Here is a 19,474-nt window from a genome sequence, read left to right as displayed (position 1 = left end):
TTGGATGTCATATTTATAACTTTTTTCCAAATATATATTGATGCTATTGGACTTGAATCAAGATCAAGAAGATATGAAAAATGATTTGACTTAATCAAAAAGTGTCAAAAAGATTATTTTGGGGAATCTTTATCATAGAGTTTGTTAAGCACAAAAACTCTTTATGATTTATAAATCAATCTTGAAATTTGTTCCAGTATAAGTGGTTTGTGCTCTGTCATGAATATTAGGAAGTAGATAATGGATTCCTCTACAGAGTGAATATATGAACCAATGACCAAATAAATTTTAGTAGAAATGGTATTTTATCTATTGTAATCTTTAACCTGCAGTTTCATTAGTGTGGGTATTTTCTTCATCAAAGTAAATTGCAATTCTTTTGTGATGAAGTATAAATTATTTAAGAGTTACTTGTCAGGGGCAGATAGGTGGTGCAGTGGATAGAGCACCAGCCTTGAATTCAGGACCCCCCAAGTTCAAATCTGGTCTCAGACACTTAACACTTTCTAGCTGTGTGACCCTGGGCAAGTCACTTAACCCCAGCCTCAGGGGGGGGAAAAAAAGAGTTACTTGTCAAAAACTCATCATCCTCTGTATAAATGCAAGTGACAAGTTTCTCTCAACTTCACTCATTTGGTCCTTGGACATCAGAAAACTGATCTGTACCTGGACTATACTGAAGCTCTTCATGAGCTTCAAAGACTTGCCAGAGCTGATATTCTACTGATTTAACCTTTGAAAAATTAGGGTCAACTTTGATTCTTCTAATTAACAAATCAGAACTTTACCATAAAAATGTCATTGGGAGAAATCTCTAATTTCTATAATTAACTTTCTTCCAACATTTTCTATGTGTAGAGTGTTATACAGTTCTTAAAATAAGAAAAATGTTAATTAATCATTACCATTATAGCCATCCAGGGCTTGAGCAACCACTTCCTTAGCTACTGTATCATAAACACAATCCTGTGAGGCGTCGTGAAGAACTCCATCCAATTTGAATGACCAGTCTGTCTGTTGATTATTGACAGTTCCTCTTCGGCCATCTTTCTTGATATGAATATCAATGCTCTAAAAATATAAAGTGGTTTTATGAAGAAAATAAAAGCTAAAATATATGAAGGTATCTACTCAAAAAGAAAGAACATAGTACTGTGGAAAGATTACTCACACTGAATTTAGAGATGTTAGGTTCACCTTCTATCTCTGATATTTACTATTTTGTGTGACATTGGCCAAATTATGTAACTTCCCTAGGTTATAGTTCCCTCATCTGAAAAATGTGGGAATTGGTCTAGATGGTCCTTATTCTAAATCTATGATCCTAAAGAAATATATTATTACTTTTCCTCCCCATCTACTAAGTTATCATAGCCTTAATTTATAATATATTTACAAACTACAGAAGAGTGGTTAGGGAAAGGAAAAATGTCCTCAATTAATTTAGCACATTTATACTTTGGAAAGCCACTATAGCAGTTTTTCACTAGCATAAACATTTGTAGAATAATTCTAAATAATTTACTATTTTTCATGCTTTTACTTCTTTAGGAGTAAAAGAGATCTGAAAAAGAGTCAAGATAGATCTGACCAGAAGGAAACTTTTATGTGATAAAGTTAAATTATGTAGATATCAATGCTCCTTTTGATGAGGGTTGGGGTCCCTTTAAAATTCCTTTCTAATTGCCCAACCCATGACTGACCTTGATTCACAAATTCACAAATCTTGGTCAAAGACACCCTTTGAATATCTGGGTCCAGCCCCCACCCTCAGCTCAGCTTCCCCCAGCCCTCACCTGATCTGTGCTAACTGAAAAGCCCAGCCGAGAACTTAGGGGTACCGCCCATCATTTTTTGGATATAAAAGAGGTGAGCCGGAACACCCTCATTGCAGGAGCCCTCCCAGCCAACACATGGTATCCTTCCAGCCATGTAAGGGTTCCTGCCCACCAGCAGCCACCTTTGGCCCTGGCGTCTTTCTAACTGAGCTTTACTTCCAAATTCCTACAATAAACCTTTTATTTATCAATCTAGGTTTTCGGGCCTGTAAATTCATTTTACAGGGGACACTGCGCCTCATGGGATTATCTATGTGCAGAGAAATGGGGTTCCCCTTTTCTTTTCCCTTATTACGTTGACATGAATTTTTTTTCTGAAATAAGTTTTTTTCTCTAAAATAATTCTGACCCATTCTCTTTAACAGATCAGAGACAATAGGAAAAGTATTACAGATCTAAGGAGAGGAAAAGTTCTTGATTTTCAAAAGGAGTAAGAGAAAATAATCTGCAAACAATAGGACAGTTAGCTTAATTTGGATTCCTGACAAAATTCTAGAATGTATTATGGAGATAGCCAGTGAAGATCTCTAGTAGTAGTAAACAGAAAACACCAACAGGGCTTCATCACAAACAGGTTATATATATCAAACTATCTTTTTTTTTTTTTTTTTAAATCAGGATTACTAAAATTGCAGATCAAAGGAATTCGTTGATATTTATTGAAATATTGGCAAAATGTTTGATAAAATTTCTCATTCTTATGGATAAGAGACAGACATTTAGAAGAGGATAAATGGCCAAATTCAACCAGTAGTCACTAATTGTTCAATGTTAACTTGGAAAGCAGTGTTCTCAATGAGCGTGCCAAGAATCTGTGTTTACCATTTTAGCAATAATTGGTTTAAGATATAGAAGGGCATGCTTATCAAATTAATCAGTCAAGATATTAAAAAAAGCATTTACTTAATGCTTAGTAAATTTCAGAAAAGGAGAGCTAACACGCTAAATGACAATCAGGATTCAAAAGATCTAGGCTGATGGGATCATTGAGCCAAAACTTAGAAGATGGAATTTAATAGAGATAAATATAAAATCTTATGCATATTTTAAAGCCAGCTTTCCAAGATCAAAATGAGAAAGGAGAAAATGGAATTTAATAGAGATAAATGTAAAATCTTATACATATTTTTAAAGTCAGCTTTCCAAGGTCAAAATGGGAAAGACGTTACTAGATGGCACTATGAAAAAGGTATGCAGGTTTTAGTGTAAGCAAGCTGAAATGTTTGTTAACAGCTTAATATGGAAGTTAAGAAAGCCAATATGATTTTAGTTGGCATTTAAGAAATAAAAGGAAGTCTAAGTCTTTCTCTACTAGTCAGACCATAAACAGACTATTGTGTTCAGTTCTGAGTACCACATTTTAGGAAGCCTGATGATCTGGAGAGGGTATAGCATAAAGTAACCAGGCTGGTGAAGAGTCTCAAGTTTAGTCCATGTATGAGTTGTTTGAAGAAAATGGGAATGTTTAATCTGGAGAAGACGTTAAGAGGGGACAAAACATCTGTATTGGAGTATTTGAAGAATATCATTTACTAAGATATTAAATTTGTTCCATTTGGACTTTAGAGGACAGAATTAAGAGTAATGGCTGAAAGATGCAGAGAGGAAAATTTAAGCATGGTTTAAGAAAATACTGTTGGATATGTTATAGAGGGGATTCTTTCCAAGTATGGTTGAAATAGATGGCCATTAACGTCCCTTTTAACTTTTGAAATTCTGTGATTCTTAATTTAAGGATCTATATTTTTAATCTATAAGGGCCTTTGAGTTTTCTCATCTGTAAAGTGAAGTTAGATTAGTTAATATCTAAAGCCCTTCTAATTTCAAAATTCTATGGTAAAATTTCCACCCGGACTTCAGTAGTTGTACAATAGTATCCAACTTGGATAATATCAATCCCCAAAATGGAAACTGTACTTAACTAAGAGACACCAGTGCAAATGTAGCCATTAAAAATTATAGTTACCTTGTTGTCTTCTCCAAAGGTAATCATTTCATAAGCAAATTCATCTGTGGGTTTAACCCTTACATACGCATGTACTTTTTTTCGAGTGCCCATTTTTACTAGGGAAAAAAGAATCTTCATTAGTATACTAAAAGATTTTATTCTTTTTAAAGGCCCACTAAACTTTTTAATATGTGACAATGATCAGAAAATACTAGGACATAAAGATTAAAGTTAATTAATCTATTTTCAACTCCCTTTCATTTTTTTTTTTTTTTTTTTTTTTTTTTTTTTTGGCTAGGCAGTTAGGGTTAAGTAACTTGCCCAGAGTCACACAGTAAATTTTAAGAGTCTGAGGCCAGATATGAATTTAGGTTCTTCTGCTGTCAGGGCCAATATTCTTATTCACTGTGCCATCTAGCTGCCCTTTGGTCTTTAAAAAAAAAAAAAAAAATCACATTTTGTGGCAACATCACTCAATTCTCACCAAAAATTTTCTTGTAATGTTTTTTGGTTATGAATTATAAAAAACCTTGATCTCAGAAAAAATAAAATTATAATCCAAATAATAATAGTGGGGATAAATATGCTGCAATATGTCAATAACAACTTGAATTCAACTGATCTAAAACTCATCATGCTGATTATTGCTTCTCAAAAGGATTAGAGGGCGGACCAAAAACAAGATAAGAGATGACAGCTTGGGTGGTTCATTAGAACCTGTATCTCAATGTATTCAAAGAACTAGAGGTTAATGTTGGACTATGTCTCTAAGAAGGATATTTAAGAGAAACATGAACAAGAATCATACAGATTAAGAGTATGGGGGGGGGGTTGCTATCTGTATAAGGAATTAGAGAGGGGAAGTGATCCCTCCCCTTCCTCCATAAATTAAAATCACCGATTTATCAAAGCATGATGTTTAACCTTTAATTTTTTTTTTTTTAATAAAAGCCTCAAATATTTTCATTGTGTTTCCAAATTAAGGGAAATATAAAAGAAGAAATCATTTGTTTGGCTTGCTTTGATCTATGTGGTTAGTATGGCAATGGAAAGAGGCTGAGTTTTTTTGGCTGAAGTACATTTTTTTTTTTATCTAACCCTTTGGAAGAAATCATATCATCACATGTTGACATTTATACTTTCCAAGTATATAAAAAGTATCTACTGGCATTATTTCAAAAGGGAGAAAAACCTATAGTTCCTTTGAAAGACCAAAAGATCCTCAAGAGTCCAGAAGCACCCCTGCGACTGCCAGCATAAGGAAGGGCAAATCCATCATCTCCCACACTTCCTATCTCCTCCTCTGTCCTTCAATCTTGCTTGCCACATCCCTCCTATACAACTTGCTAGCTCCAACCTCTCTCACGTATTTAAATCAACAAATTCCCCCAATGCAATATCCTTCCTTGCCACTTAGCCACACCCACTACTCCATAAAACATGCAAGGTCTTAAAGAGTAAGCCCACCCAAGACAACAACTCCTGTACCCCAGGCATCCCCTCAATACCTGGTATTGAGCTGATGCTGTGTTGTTTAGGACTTACTGATGCGCCGCTTGTCTTTACGTCGCTTCATTGGAATTTTCGGTCTCCCCAATTAGATTTTAAGCTTCTTGAGGGCAGGGCTGCGTCTTTTATTTCTTATGAATCCCTCCCCACAATGTCTAGATATATGCTCAGCATATAGCAGATGCTCAAAAAATGCTTGTGGACAGTGATGACCATTGTTAGACATCGGAAAGTAGTTTAGTCTCCACACTCAATTCCGTCTTCTTGTTTTACTAAGAGAACATTTCTCACATCCAGATGTGTTTTCCTCCTGTTCATTTCCTTCATGTGTATGTGGGTTCACCCTTTCCACTGGGACCATTCTACCTGCTGAGTTAACCCTTTCTTTTTCCTGATACCCAACTCTTTCAGTGGAGAAAAACTTCTTATCTTAATAAGCTCTTTCAGTCTTTTGCATATATAGCACAGTTCAGAAAGACCACCATTTCACTGTTCAGAAAAACTAGTTTTAAGGCCCTTGGCTAAGTGACCTTCAAGATATGTGACCTTTGTCAAACCACTTTAGACCTCTGTGCCTCAGTTTCTTCACTGTAACATGAAGTTGAACTAGACAACTTCTATCTAATCAGATAACTTGAACATTCTCTGAGTCATCACTCCCTACCTTTATTATCTTTTATCAGTAATTTCAGGAACTCCTAGTTTTTTCTTTCCTTGCTCCCTCTAAAAGTACATTTCCTGGGTACTTCTCAGTAAGGGCATAACTGCATTACTGAAAAAACAATAAGTTGCTAAATCCAGATAATGTAAAGGTGGAATAGTAGGCAGAAGCTAACAAGATAAATGCAAAATATTTAGTTTTTTAAAAGAAATCAATTTTTTCAAACAATTGTACATGTATTGAATAGGGGAAGTGAGACTTTCAAGTGAAAAAATCATTGGTGAGTTTAGTGGACTACATGGTGTTCGATATAAGCCTTGTTCTGTTCAGCATTTTGTTAATGGCTTGGATGACGGCATAGATGAGGTGTCTATCAAATCTGGAGATGACATAAAGATGAGAGGGAGAGACAAAACTGGGATCCCAAAAGATCTCCGCTTGCTGAAGCGATGGACCGGATTTAATGAGCTGAAATTCAATAGAAGTGAGTGTAAATTCCCACACTTGATTTCAAAAAGTCAATTGTACAAGTACAGAATGGGGAAGACATGACAAGACAACAGCATGGATGAAAAAGGTTGTATTCTAGGAGATTGGAAGTATGATACAAATCAGCATTGAGATATAAAAGCATGTGCAAACATACGTACTTTTTTTTAAACCAGATCTCTGATTACATTGGGAGGGATCCTGTACAATTTGGATCAGCATCTTCTCTTGAATTGACGTTAGTTTCTGCCTAGAACGCTGAGAAGTGAAAGCTGTACCGATACAAAACCCAGACCCGGGCCTTTCTGAGCACGAAGCCAGCTCTTTAATGTAACCGAGGCTTTATTCATTGAAGCAAAGTGTTCAGGAAAGGGGGGAGAATCATCCCGGCGCCCTCTGCCTGGGTCACATCACCACTGGATTCCCTTCTGAACCTCATATTTAAGAACAAAATGGGCTGTTGCACGTTCAGAAGAGGAGGATCAAGTAGAAAGCCGGGACCGGTATTACGTCAAGTGGCTACGCTGTCTATTTTATCCTGGATAAAGACTTTTCAGTCCCGAACAAGCCACGTCTTTGCTGTAAATTATTTCTCCTTAAATCTCAATTGTCCCCTATACGAAGTTATGGGTTGTGCTTAGTGCCCTAAGGTCCTCCTAGCTCCAAATCTATAGCTCTGTGATGGTGACAGGGATGACATCTTTCTTCTGTACCAACAAGCTGCTTTCTCCGCCAGTCTCGAGTCTTTTCAGTGTGGCAGGCACACTGGGGTCCAAGGAACTTGTTTAAAAATACATTTCTAGAAGGAATTCCCTATACCTGATTGGCTTCGTAGTTAAAAGCATGACTCTGAGAGGGATCCACACACCACGCCGGGCGCCGCTGGGTGTGACTCTCCCTCTCCTACTCCGTGACACGGGCCGTTCCCACTTTAACAGCAGGGGCCCATCCTCCTCGCACTTCTCTCACAGCCAAGGTGAGGGGAAGCCCCTAGTGAACCTCCAAGAAAGGTCCACCCGGAAGTTCTCGAGGCCACGGAGGCCGCAGGGACCAGCGGGGGGATTGGGAGTGAGCAGCAGCAGATGAAGGTGCTACTCTCACCGCTTCCTACCTGCGAGTCCCGGCGGAGGCTGAGGGTTCTAGAGGAGGTCGGTGCAGTCCCTTCCGGGTCTGAGCGTTTACATTCCGCCGTTCCCCCAGTTTTCAGACTTACGGCGGCCCCGCTCACCCCCCCCCCCCCCCGGGGACGGCCTCGGATTCCTTATCTGTACAACGGGGCACAGTTGACGCTTCTGACGGATTTGCTGCGGGGAGAGCGCCTCGAAGCGCTCTAGAAATGGGGGCTATTCGCGTTTGAGACTCTCCCCTCCCCTCCCCTCCCCTCCCCCTTCCTCTCCCTTCTCGGGGAGAAAGCCCTGGCGCTGCTGTGGGCCCGCCCGCCGCAGCCCTGTCTCTGGTCCCCTCCTTACCATTCACCGGCAGCCCCGCTACACTCCTCGGAGAGCAAGGACAGCACCAGGTCCGAGGGCGGCCACACAGGCAGCGGCGGCAGCGACCTAGCAGCGGACTCCTCGACAGCAAACTAGTCCGCTCCAAGGCGGGAAACGGAATATTCAGCGCTCTGTGGCGCAGAAATGTGTATGCCGTCGCTATGGTGACGTGACGCTACCTGGAATCTCGGGAAACACTCCAAGGGGCGGGGGAAAGGGAGTCGAAAGCGGGGTGGGCGGGGCTTCCTGAGACCGGCGAGAGGGAGGGTGGCTCTAAGCCGGAAGTGAAGTTAGGTGTTTCCGGGAGGCGGAGCTACGGCGGCCGCTCGGGGCCGCACCTGTCCTAAGCCGCCCGGCTGGTGCAGTTGGGTCGCTGAAGGGGGAGACTTTTTGCCGCCGCAGTTGCGGCCGGCCTCGGGGGTGGGGGAAGATGGTGGAGGACGGAGTGGAGGAGCTGGAAGATCTTGTGCATTTTTCTGTGTCGGAGCTGCCGAGCCGGGGATACGGAGTGATGGAGGAAATCCGGCGGCAGGGGAAGCTGTGCGATGTGACCCTGAAGGTGCCGGGGCCGGGGGAGACCAGGAGAGGAGGGAGGGATGCCAGAGAAGGGGAAAGTGTGAGAGGAGAGACGGAGACACTGAGAGGGAGAGAGAAGGATGGGAGCGGAGGAGAGAGAACAGGAGAAGGGGGATGGAGAGGAAAGAGGGGGAAGGGAAAGGAGAGAAGAGAAAGAAGGGGAGAGGAGAGAAGAGAGAAGAGAAATAAGGAGAGAGGCGTAGGAAGGAAAAGATGGGGAGAAGAGATGGGAGGAGGAAAAAGAGGACGGAAGAAATGGGCAGGGGAGAGAGGTGGGAGAAAGCGTGAAGACAAGAAAAAGAGATGAGAGGAGAAGGAGGGAGAAGAGGCGGGGAGGGATAGGAAAAGTGGGAAGCGGAGGAGAAAAGGGAGAGGAAGTTGCGAGGGATGGAAAAAAGATATAAGAAAAGGAAGGGAGAGGAGAGGTGGAAGAAAAGAGGAAGAGGAAAGTTGGAGGTGAGAAGAGGGAGAGGGAAGACATCAAAGGAGAGTGAAGGAAGAGATGTGAGAGAAAGGACAGAAGAAGGGAGAGACGGTGGAGGACTGGGAAAAAAGATGAGAAAACGGAGTGAAAGAAGTGACAGAACAGAGAAGGGAGAGAGATCGAGGGAGAGCTAAGGGGAGGAAATGACCGCAGAGGAGACCTGGGCGGAAGGAGAAGAATGGAGGAGACCGGGAGGGTGAGAAAGGCTGAGGGCCTGAGTTTGTGGGCGCTGAGAAGAGGGTTGTTGGACAAGGGTGGCAGCGTGAGGCCCAGATGTGCATCGGACCTTGAGAGTGTGAGACAAGGCAGAAGAGAGGGAGAATGGAGAAGGAAGAGAGGAAAGATGCTGAGAGTTTGAGAAAGGGGAGGGCATGGTTCATGGATGATGGGAGATGGCTGCTGTGAGAGTCTCTAGGCAGCAAAAGAAGTTTTGAGAGATTTGAAATGTTTGAGGATGTAAAAAGAAAACCCTCACCTAATCTACATTGAATTGAGAAAGCTTGTCTTTTTGAAGAGGAGGAAAGTGTTATTCCGTTTTGGGGGCCCAGAGGGCAAGTTCAAATGAAAGAAGTTAAGTAGATATGAAGAACAAATGAAACCTTTTGAGGTTGAGTGAATAACTTACAATTTTCCATGAAACGATAGAAGTTATTGGAAATATATACATAGAGGAAACATGTGATATGGTGGTATTTCAGGATGAAATGAATGAATGAAAAAAGGAGATCATAGATAATCTGGTGAAAAGAAGCTAGCAACTCTTCCGGGATTGGGATACTTGTATCAGATTTGCCCATTGTGATGTGGGAGAAAGCAGAAAAACAACTTCTCTTGGAAATACTATGTAAGAGGAAAAAAAAATTCTAGTTTCATTAACTTCTGAACAACACAGGAAAGAGAAAAGAACTGAAGTTGCTGCTTTTGTGTGACTCCTTGTTAGTGAATAATATTCAGAAGTTTTGCCTGATGTTTAAAGTCTCCAAGAAGATAGAAGTCATTTAACTTGGGCTGCCCCAGCTTTGCTTCTTGTCATCTCTAAATTTCTGAATCTTCACATATTATCTCATCCTTTCTGCCTTTCTCCAAAAAATTACTGACCAGCTTCCTTTTGAAACCCAATTCTTCTACTTGTTTTCTTCTTTGTATCTCTTCCTGCTTTTTCACCTCCTTGTTTTCAGTTAAATATTCCCCTTATATCTTTGATCTCTTCTTTTTTATGCTCTTTTCATCCCTTTTGCTTGCAAACCTATTCTGGTACTCCCTTTCTTAAAGAAAATCCTTCCCTAGACACTGCTAACTTCTTAACTTACCATCTTTTTCCCTCTTCAACTTAATTGAATGTATAGGCTACCATCACTCTTCCACTTCCTTTTATCATTTTCATACTTAAACTCTTTGCAATCAGGTTTTCTCCCAGCACTGTACTCAGACTTTGTTCATTCACTCATAATCAGATAAGTCAAGCAGCCTTTTATCAGTCCTCAGCTTCCTTGTTCTCTTTACGCATTTGATACTGTTGCTTTCTCTTCCTCTCTTGACAGTACTCTTCTTGTTCTTCTCGAACTATTCCTTCTTACTTGCTTTTCTTCTAAAAGTTAGCATTTCTTAAGCCTCTGTTCTTAGTTTTCATGTCACTATGTTCTTTAATCTCTGTACACATATTAATAGCAGCTGACACTTTAAGGTTTACGAAAAATTGCTTTATATGATTTTTCTCGTTTACCTTCACATCAGTGTCTTGAGGTGTATTACCTATTGGTTCTTTTTTAGAGATGTTGTTTGAAAGAAAGACTTGGAGAAATTAATTGACTCAGCTTTGAACACAGCTAGTGAATCTTGTTCTAATGTAGGAAAGTATTTCTATTATTTTTCTTCATCTCCAGAAAGTTGCTTCTCACCTAAGATTCTCTGAACCTAGGCCCACATTATCCTAGTGGGATCTTTTATGTCTCATGTTTGAACTTGAATGGAATACAATATTATAATATTGCCTTTTTGCCTACTATCTATGCTAGGTGCACAATTTCTTACCAAAATAACTTTAAAAGTAAAATATTTTGGTTTGGAATCTTGTTCAGCCTTTTTTTTTGTAAATACAAAGTTACTTGATGTTGTAATTTTAGGTGGACAAGGAAGTATTCCCCAATGTAATTGGATGGCATGTTAACACATGCCATTTCTGTGCTGCATACATTATCATATTGTGTTACATCAGCAAACTCATTTGGAATTGACATAACTACTTATTAAGGGATAATCTATTTATAGATGCTGTTGATCTTAATATCTCTATGAAAATGCTTTTAGCTGTGTCATATTTAATACAAGGGGCAAAAATATGTTCAGATATTTAGAAAGAAAAGCCACATGTTTCAGAAGAAATGTTGAAACTTTACAGCTGATCCTCTGAACTGTTCTTTTCCTTCTAATTTAGGAATATGGGCCAATTACTTTTCCCCAAAGGACCTGCTTTTAAATGTGTGGGTTTTTGTGAATGCATATATGTATGTGCATGCATATTAATATATTAAGCACTCCCATCTACCCCTCATTACATCCACCTTGTCTTTTGGGGCTCATCCACAGTAATTGATTAGAATTGACTTTTAGAGAAACACAGAACTGGCCAGATCTTTTTAGCATAAATAATTAATCATTCAGAAATCAACCTTGGTCTCTTTCCAATCATTTACTGGGAAATTCTGGTCAAAGCCTTAGTGTGAATCATGTGACTGAAGTTTACACCGACTACAGTATGGGTGGAGATCAGCAGTGAGAGGTACACCCTGGAAAATTGAGTTACTAGCTAAGCAGCATTCGTTGTGGCTTACCCTAAGGCTTTTGGAGGTTATCCTGTTGGGGGGTGGGGGGATTTGTGGAGTCAGCATTTTGTGCTACTGTTTTGATGCATGTAATATCTTTAGGATATTTACATGAGATTGAATCCTTTGTTCTCTCAGCCTCTCTTAGCTAATTTCTGCCTCAGCGCTTGAGCTGGATCCTATAGATTGATTCATAGTGAAAGAATCCAGATTTTGGTGTGTTGTTGTCTCCCCTCCCTTGTAGCATGCTTCATGTATGTTGCAAGAAGCAAGGCATCCCTTTTCCTAAAAAGAACATTTGCTGGAAATGAGTACTTCTACTTCTTTGAAAAGATTCAGAGCTTGTACTCTTTTTTGTCATAAGCATAAGGAAAATAACCTTTAAAACACTGCTTATATCTTTGTACTGCACAGTCATCCCTTTCTCTCTCTCTCACACTACTTCTAGTCATTTTACTTTAGTTTACAATAGGAAATGAAAGGGGAGGAGATGAATGAAATTTATGTACTTTGAATGAGGGTTCTTTTTTTTTTTTTTTTTTTCTTTTTATTTACAAGATATATGCATGGGTACTTTTTCAGCATTGACAATTACAAAATCTTCTGTTCCAACTTTTCCCCTCCTTCCCCCCACCCCCTCTCCCAGATGGCAGGTTGACCAATACATGTTAAATATGTTAAAGTATATGTTAAATACAATATATGTACACATGTCCATACAGTTATTTTTCTGTGCAAAAAAAATTAGATTTTGAAATAGTGCACAATTAACCTGTGAAGGAAATAAAAAATACAGGTGGACAAAAATAGGGATATTGGGAATTCTATGTAGTGGTTCATAGTCATCTCCCAGAGTTCTTTCGCTAGGTGTAGCTGGTTCAGTTCATTACTGCTCTATTGGAACTGATTTGGTTCATCTCATTGTTGAAGATGTCCATCAGAATTGATCATCATATAGTATTATTGTTGAAGCATATAATGATCTTCTGGTCCTGCTCATTTCACTCAGCATCAGTTCATGTAAATCTCTCCAGACCTTTCTGAAATCATTCTGTTGGCCATTTCTTACAGAATAATAATTGAGTGAGGGTTCTTGAAACCATTATCTTGAAGTCATATCATAATCTTTTAAAGTTTTCATCAAAGAGGATCAAGCTTTTGATTGTGGTGAGCCTTGATCTTGTTGATTTTACCATTTACTAATGCAGATCTCAGTCTCTCCATGGCTTAGTAAAAAAGCTTCTGTGGTTTTGTGAGTTGATGTGGTTGAAGATATTTATCATTGCTAGACCCCTGATGAGAACACATGCAGTTTAATCAGGTTGGTTCTTGCTAGACACATTCAATGAAGTCTTTCCAGCTTGCTGTAGGGCATGTGAGAGTTTGGGCTTTGTTGGCCTGGCTTTTGAAAACTTGGAATAACCTCCATGCAACATTGAAACATCTGAAGATGACTTTAGTGGAAGGGTAGAAATGGAAACATGTTCCTTTTTATCTTCTTAGCTATCTTTTTCTGAAGCACTGTTGCCACAGTGTTCAACTGTTTTCCAACTATTGGAAAGCTTCTAAGTATTTAAAAACAAAATAAAATAGCCAAGTAGTCTAGGAAAAAGAGTGATACCTGAACTTCAACTCCAGACCATCCTGGCACTATTCCTATAGGTGATCAGATATCTTACATGAAAGAGATGCACAATAAATTTTGTTTTCCTTTCTTTAACATTTATTTGTTTAAATTCTGCTAGAACTTTAGAAACAGTTTGAGACCTAAAAAAAAAAAATCTGCATTTTTACCCCATAATTATTCATAACTGAGTAAAGATTGAGACTGCAGCATGTCAGACCAGAGGAACTATAGAATGTAAGATTTTTAGAGATAATGTAATTCAGTTTTCATTTTATAGATGAGGAGATTGAACTGTAGAGAGAGGGAGTGATTGGAACCAGCTCACACAATTATTTAGTGGCAAAACTGCATCTAGAATCTAGTTCTCTGACTCATTCCAGTATTTTTTCCCCCCCTCTGTTCTGCCAAAGTTACTCTGAAGATACATGTATTTCTCTTGCGTTTGATGGATTTTATTTAAGGTTTTGAAAATGAGGGGTCAGAGTTGGGCCCTATCAGTTTGCAAAATAAATGGTTCATACTTAACCTGGTCTATTAGTAGGTGCAAAGCACATTGGTGGTAAGTGGTAAGGTGACCAGAGAATATAAAAAAAGTCTATTTATACCTTACCAAAAAATAAGCTAACTGTAGATTTTCATATATCTCTTCAACTTCAAATTAGTGGCAGTTGACATTTCAAGTCTGCTGTGTGCTAAGGCACTTTACTAGATTCTAGAGAAAGAAAGATAAAAGTACCATAGTTCCAACCCTTGGTATTGAAGCGTCAGGAAGGCTAGAAGTAGCCACAAGGAAAGGTCGCTACAGTCCTCTGCTTTTGTGATTTTGACATGGAACATCAGTGGTATCAAACTGAAATAGAAATGAGGATACCTAAGGATATTAACTAAGAAAACCACACGTATTTATAAATTTCTTTTGTTGTTGTTGTTACTATATCGACATATAGATCAGAGAAAAACTTTTAATTTCAGGCCACATTCAGGAATGTTTTTGGACTGCATGTGTCCTATTCTTTAAGTAACTAAAGATAACATTTTGTGTGTGTGTGTGTGTGTGTGTGTGTGTGAGAGAGAGAGAGAGAGACAGAGAGACAGAGAGAGAGAGACAGAGAGAGACAGAAAAGAGAGATAGGAAGAGAGAGAGGTAGACAGGAAGAGAGAAAGAGAGACATAGTGTCACAGACAGAGAGAAGGAAAGAGATAGAGACAGAGGGAACATTTTCAGAAGCATTTGAGATTGCCCATCTCTAGCAGCCCACCACAGCTTCTTTAGTGGTTATCCCAGCTATTAGCATCAGTCAATTTTTATTCAATTAACTTTGTCAGTTTATTTCAGGAAGCTCTGACAGATGCTTAAGAGAAAAAGATAACTTGTAAATATTTTATTAAAGTGTATTTTCTTAGCTTCTATTTCTTGTGCTGTTATGTAAAATCTGAGTGCTGTGTGATCTTTTTATTTACTTTTCTTGGGGACAATTGAAATGTACCCTGCCAAAATATTTTTGTTAATATTGTTAACATTTCTTCTTACGAGGAATGACAGTTTTTAAAAAAGGTTGTACAGAAGGGTTATAGATACAGAAAGGACATATGTTCAAACATTCATTCTGCAAGTATATGGGTGTCTGCTGTGTACAGAACCCTGCTTGTAGTAGGTCCTATGGCAAGAATATAAAAAGATGATAAGAGGACACAGTGTTTGCTATGTGCCAGACACTGTGCTAAGTGCTTTACAATTATTATCTCTTTTGTCTTCATAACAACCTTTGGAGGGAGATGCTACTATTATCCCCTGTCCCCATTTTACAATTGAAGAAACTAAGGCAAACAGATTAAGTGACTTGACCAGGGTCACACAGCTAGGAAATGTCAAAAGCTAGATTTCAACTCCGTTCTTCCTGACTCTAGTCTCATTGCTGAGCCACTATATCAACTAGATGACTCAAGATTTAGGTTCAAGGAATTTCATTCTACAAGAACAGGCTTTTCCTACTAGGGAACTGTATTATTGGTGATACAGATTCAGCAGATGATTCCAGAATTTCTGTGACATTCATCTTCTTTTTTACCAAGAAGGGACAAAGCAAATTGCCCAAGTAAGAGATTCAATCCCACAATATTCATGAAATTCAGAGCTAAAAAGGGTTGGTGGAGGCATCTTGCCTGGCCATCCTCCGGACAAGTAGTCTTCTGTCCTCTGCTTAAAGGCCTCAGGAGCTCTTGAGACAGCCCATTGTCCTTGAGTGTGGCCCTAATCAATAGGGCTCCTGACAGTCATTGCTTCTAGCTCTTTCCTCTGGGGCTAAGAAGTACAGGCCTAATTTTTCTTCCATATCCTTCAGATAGCTGATCACGATTATTGTATTCCTTCTAAATCATCTTTTCCAGGCTAAATGTCCTCAATTCCTTTATCTTACCCTTGACATGACATAGTTTTCTTCACCATCCTGATTGCATCCCTCCATGCTCTAGCTTGTCAGTGTCTTTGCTAAAATGAGGCTCCCAGAAATGAACACTAAACAAATGTTGCCTGACCAGTCCAGGGGACGCTAGACTAGCATTTCCTTTATTCTGAATGCTACACATCTATTCATTAACTGTTTTAGCTACTACATTAACATTGTTAACTCATTAAGCTTGGAATTCACCAATATCACTTGGTCACTTTTCACAGAAAGTTATTTATAGCCAGGACTTTCCCTATCCTGTACAATTCATTTTTTGAACCCAGATGTGGTACTTTACATTTATTGTTAATGAATTTCCTCTTACTAGATTCAGATTCTTGTCCCCTACTGACTTCAGATCCAACTCTGCCATCTGACATGCATTCTGTCCCTTCTGCTTTCTGTTTTTTACACATTTGATAAGTGTGCTTTCATCTATGTCACTGATGACAGAATCAGGCCAAGGACAGGTCCCACAGCTATTCCTTTAATAAAATCAAAGGGAGGAACCTTGGAGAGAGAAAAAGCAGTTACACAGAGCCCTTCTGCTCACAGACAGTACTACTAAAAGCCTTTTTTCTTTTATACTAAGGATTGGATTTTTTTCCTCACTTGTCAAGCTTTTAGTAAACCCATGGGGGAATCACTTAGACAACTTTTCAGAGGTATCAATGGATACTGTTAAGGTAAAAGACTCCTATGATAATGATATGATAGCAGCAGACAGCAGCTGGTTTCAGATGAGATTAGGGAAAGAAGTGCTGATTTGGCTGGATTTCTGATTATCCTAAGCCTACAGAAATCTGTCAGGGTTGTCTCTGTCTTGAGAGTAGCTCAGAGTTGAGTGTGTTCTGGGGTAGATAAAAGATCATCTTTGTTTCATTTTGCTTACATGAATGGCAATAGAAACAATTGTTCTCCAAGAAGGACCATTAATATGGATAAAAGATAAGTTATAAAAATACCTGTGAAGCATGCAGTATTGTTGGTACAATAAATAGTTAGCATAATACTTATTACATGTTGTGTATGCTGGGTTAGAATCCAGTCTCTTTGGTAGCGGGGCTGTCTCTGGGAAGTTGATAATGCCTTTGGGGCATATCATAGGTTATTGACCATACCTTCCTCTGATCCAAAACCACCTGCCCCAGTTTCCCCACCCCACCCTCACATCTCCAACCTTCTCACCCCTCCTCCCTGAGGAATGAGAAAATCTTTATAATGGTCATCATAAGCAACTTTGAAGGGTAACAAAGTGTGGAATTAGGGAAAGGCTGTCATTGTTCAGATGATAAAGGCCTAGAGAGGGAAGTGATGCTACACTTCCTTTTATAATTGCAAATTATTGTTATTTTTCTGAGTTGTAACCCTTTAATAACTTCCTACAGACTCATATACCAGGTTTGTTGGAATGCCAAACTTCACAATGTATTCCATTCTTAAGCTCATGGTAGATTTGTCTTTGCCATTACTAATAATTAGGAAGTAAGTGAAGAGCAGTGTAATCAAACATAGATTGTAAAAGAATCAAAGCATGCACTGATTCATACAACTGATTGAAAATGATAAAAAAAAAAAAAAGAACAAAACGAAAAACAATAGGTTGTGCATCTGTATATATTTTTCTGAGACAAAAGATTTCAGAGTTTTAACTGCTAACAAGTGGGATTTGTCAAATTTTTAAACTGACTACTTGTCCTTGTTCATGTGTTGTTAATGTTAATTAATAGTGATGATTTAGCCATCATTATTTGTAAGAATAATAGTACCTGAAAATAGACATTAATTACCCTCTTTGAAAACTTATTGCATAAAGTCAAGAAAGCAGGATGCTTTTCTATGCATGTTTCTATCTTATCAGCATTAAATTTAATGTTATGAAAAAGGTAACTAGGTAAATCAACTATATGTGTCTGTCATGGTTGTTCTTATGGATCTAGTTCATGTTTTCATGGATTCTCAACTATATAACATAACCTATTTGGTATTTTTTTTACCAAGTAAATGAAGCCTACAATGGTGCAAGCTTTTTTTTCTTTTTTTTAATAATTCAAAAAGTTTGGCTAAATTTTAATATGATCAATCTGCCCCTCTTCATTTCTTTTTCTATTCTTTCTTCTGTGACTCTTCTAAGATCACTGTTTCTGTTTTTTTTTCAGTCAAACAAGTACTCTCTGAATACTCTTCTTTTTCCAGTAAGATTCAGAGAAAAAAAAAAGCATTATATTCATATTGCCTCTACTTTCATTCCTCACTTCCACTGAAATTGCTCTGAGTTTACTAGTGATTTCTCAATTGCTAGATTAGATGACCAATTATCAGGTCTCAGACTCCTTGACCTTTCACACTTTAAATACTCTGTTTTTGTGACCCTGTTCTTTCCTAGTTCTCTTCCATCCTGTCTGACCAGTCCGCTTAGTCTCCTCTATTACTAGAATATCCTCCATATCCTGTTCCTTATACACTAGTGTACCTCCAGGGCTTTCTTCCACACCCCAAGTTAATCATGTAATCACTCTGAGCCTCAGTTTCCTTATCTGTAAAATGAACATCATAATAGCATTCACTTACCAGGCATGATGGTTATGAGGATTAAGAGATCTTGCTCATAAAGCACATAGTCAACATTACAAGTGTAATTGTAACAGAGAGCTGATCTTGGAAGATCTCAGTTCAATATCTACCTCTGACATATTGGCCTAATCACTTGATCTTTCAGTATCTTACTTGCTAAGGTGCAGAACAGATGCCCGTCTACATTGGAAGAGCGTTTCCTCACTGAAAATTCTGTATAGTGAGGAATTCACCCCAAGAAGTGCTACAGAATATGAAATGCATTGTCTTTTTTTTTTTTTTTTTAATCTTTTTTTCAATGGAGCTCAAATCGAAACAGCCCTAGGACAAGAAACTGTCTTGCTTTTACTCTTTTATTTTGTTATTTCCTTTTCATCTTTATGATCAATAGAGTTCATGTAAAAACAGTCAACTTATCCTTTATTATTGTTCTTTGATATTTCATGTTTGACATATCAGGAGAATTTATAAAATGAATTTTTTTTTCCTAAGAAAATTAAAGTGTTTGGACATATTCTTGCTTTCTTTGGACTCACTGAGAATATCTTTAGCACAATTCCTGTAGTAGACATGATGATAAGAACCAATGGGAATCTCATTAGCAACATCTCATAAGTGAATAGAATTATAAGATGTTGTCTCCCTTAAGAGGAAACCTGGTAAACTTAGGGTTGGATATGTACTAGCATGTTAGCTCTTCACTGTTTTTTAGCTTTTGATAGTTTTGTTTAAAGGTAAGATAAAGTAGCTCAATGAGTTGACTTTGTGGATCGACATTGTGGATAGATAGACCCGTGGCTTGAGATTTAGGATATTTGGCATTCAGTCTAGGCAATGATAACCTTGTTTGTTATTAAGCCAAATGAAATGTTTTAGTTTCCCCTACACACACATACACAGAGAGAGACACACAGACACACGCACATATTAAGGACATCATCTTCTTTCTTATCCATGAAATCACCTTCTCTCTTCTAAGAGAAACCTCTCTGATATTTCATTCTAGTGG

At 38.6% G+C, this 19,474-nt stretch overlaps 2 protein-coding genes across 11 annotated transcripts in view; one reads left to right on the top strand and one right to left on the bottom strand.

Moving 5' to 3' along the window:
* KIF9 (kinesin family member 9) overlaps nucleotides 1-8,081 on the bottom strand; it is a 68,344-nt gene extending 60,263 nt beyond the window's left edge. For 6 of the 8 annotated variants that reach the window (XR_012489343.1, XM_074310703.1, XM_074310450.1 and 3 more), the window contains exons 1-4: nucleotides 7,915-8,053; nucleotides 5,332-6,424; nucleotides 3,805-3,902; nucleotides 906-1,071 (exon numbers count right to left, since the gene is read on the bottom strand). Coding sequence is in view for 7 of the 8 variants with exons in the window: in XM_074310703.1 (XP_074166804.1) it covers nucleotides 906-1,071; nucleotides 3,805-3,902; nucleotides 5,332-5,362 (295 nt within the window). In the remaining variant the exon portion in view is untranslated. Of the gene's footprint in view, nucleotides 1-905; nucleotides 1,072-3,804; nucleotides 3,903-5,331; nucleotides 6,425-6,606; nucleotides 7,570-7,914 lie in introns of those variants that run through there. The other 2 variants (XM_074310542.1, XM_074310622.1) reach the window with 2 other exon arrangements.
* Nucleotides 8,007-19,474, top strand: part of KLHL18 (kelch like family member 18) — a 77,926-nt gene continuing 66,458 nt past the window's right edge. For 2 of the 3 annotated variants that reach the window (XM_074311402.1, XM_074311311.1), the window contains exon 1: nucleotides 8,007-8,494. In XM_074311402.1, the coding sequence (XP_074167503.1) occupies nucleotides 8,366-8,494 (129 nt within the window). In that variant the 5' untranslated portion in view covers nucleotides 8,007-8,365. The remainder of the gene's footprint in view (nucleotides 8,495-19,474) is intronic. The other variant, XM_074311489.1, reaches the window with a different exon arrangement.

This window comes from Sminthopsis crassicaudata, chromosome 1, assembly GCF_048593235.1.
Source record: "Sminthopsis crassicaudata isolate SCR6 chromosome 1, ASM4859323v1, whole genome shotgun sequence".
Classification (NCBI taxonomy): Eukaryota; Metazoa; Chordata; class Mammalia; order Dasyuromorphia; family Dasyuridae; genus Sminthopsis; species Sminthopsis crassicaudata.
This window is presented reverse-complemented; position numbering and strand designations above follow the sequence as displayed.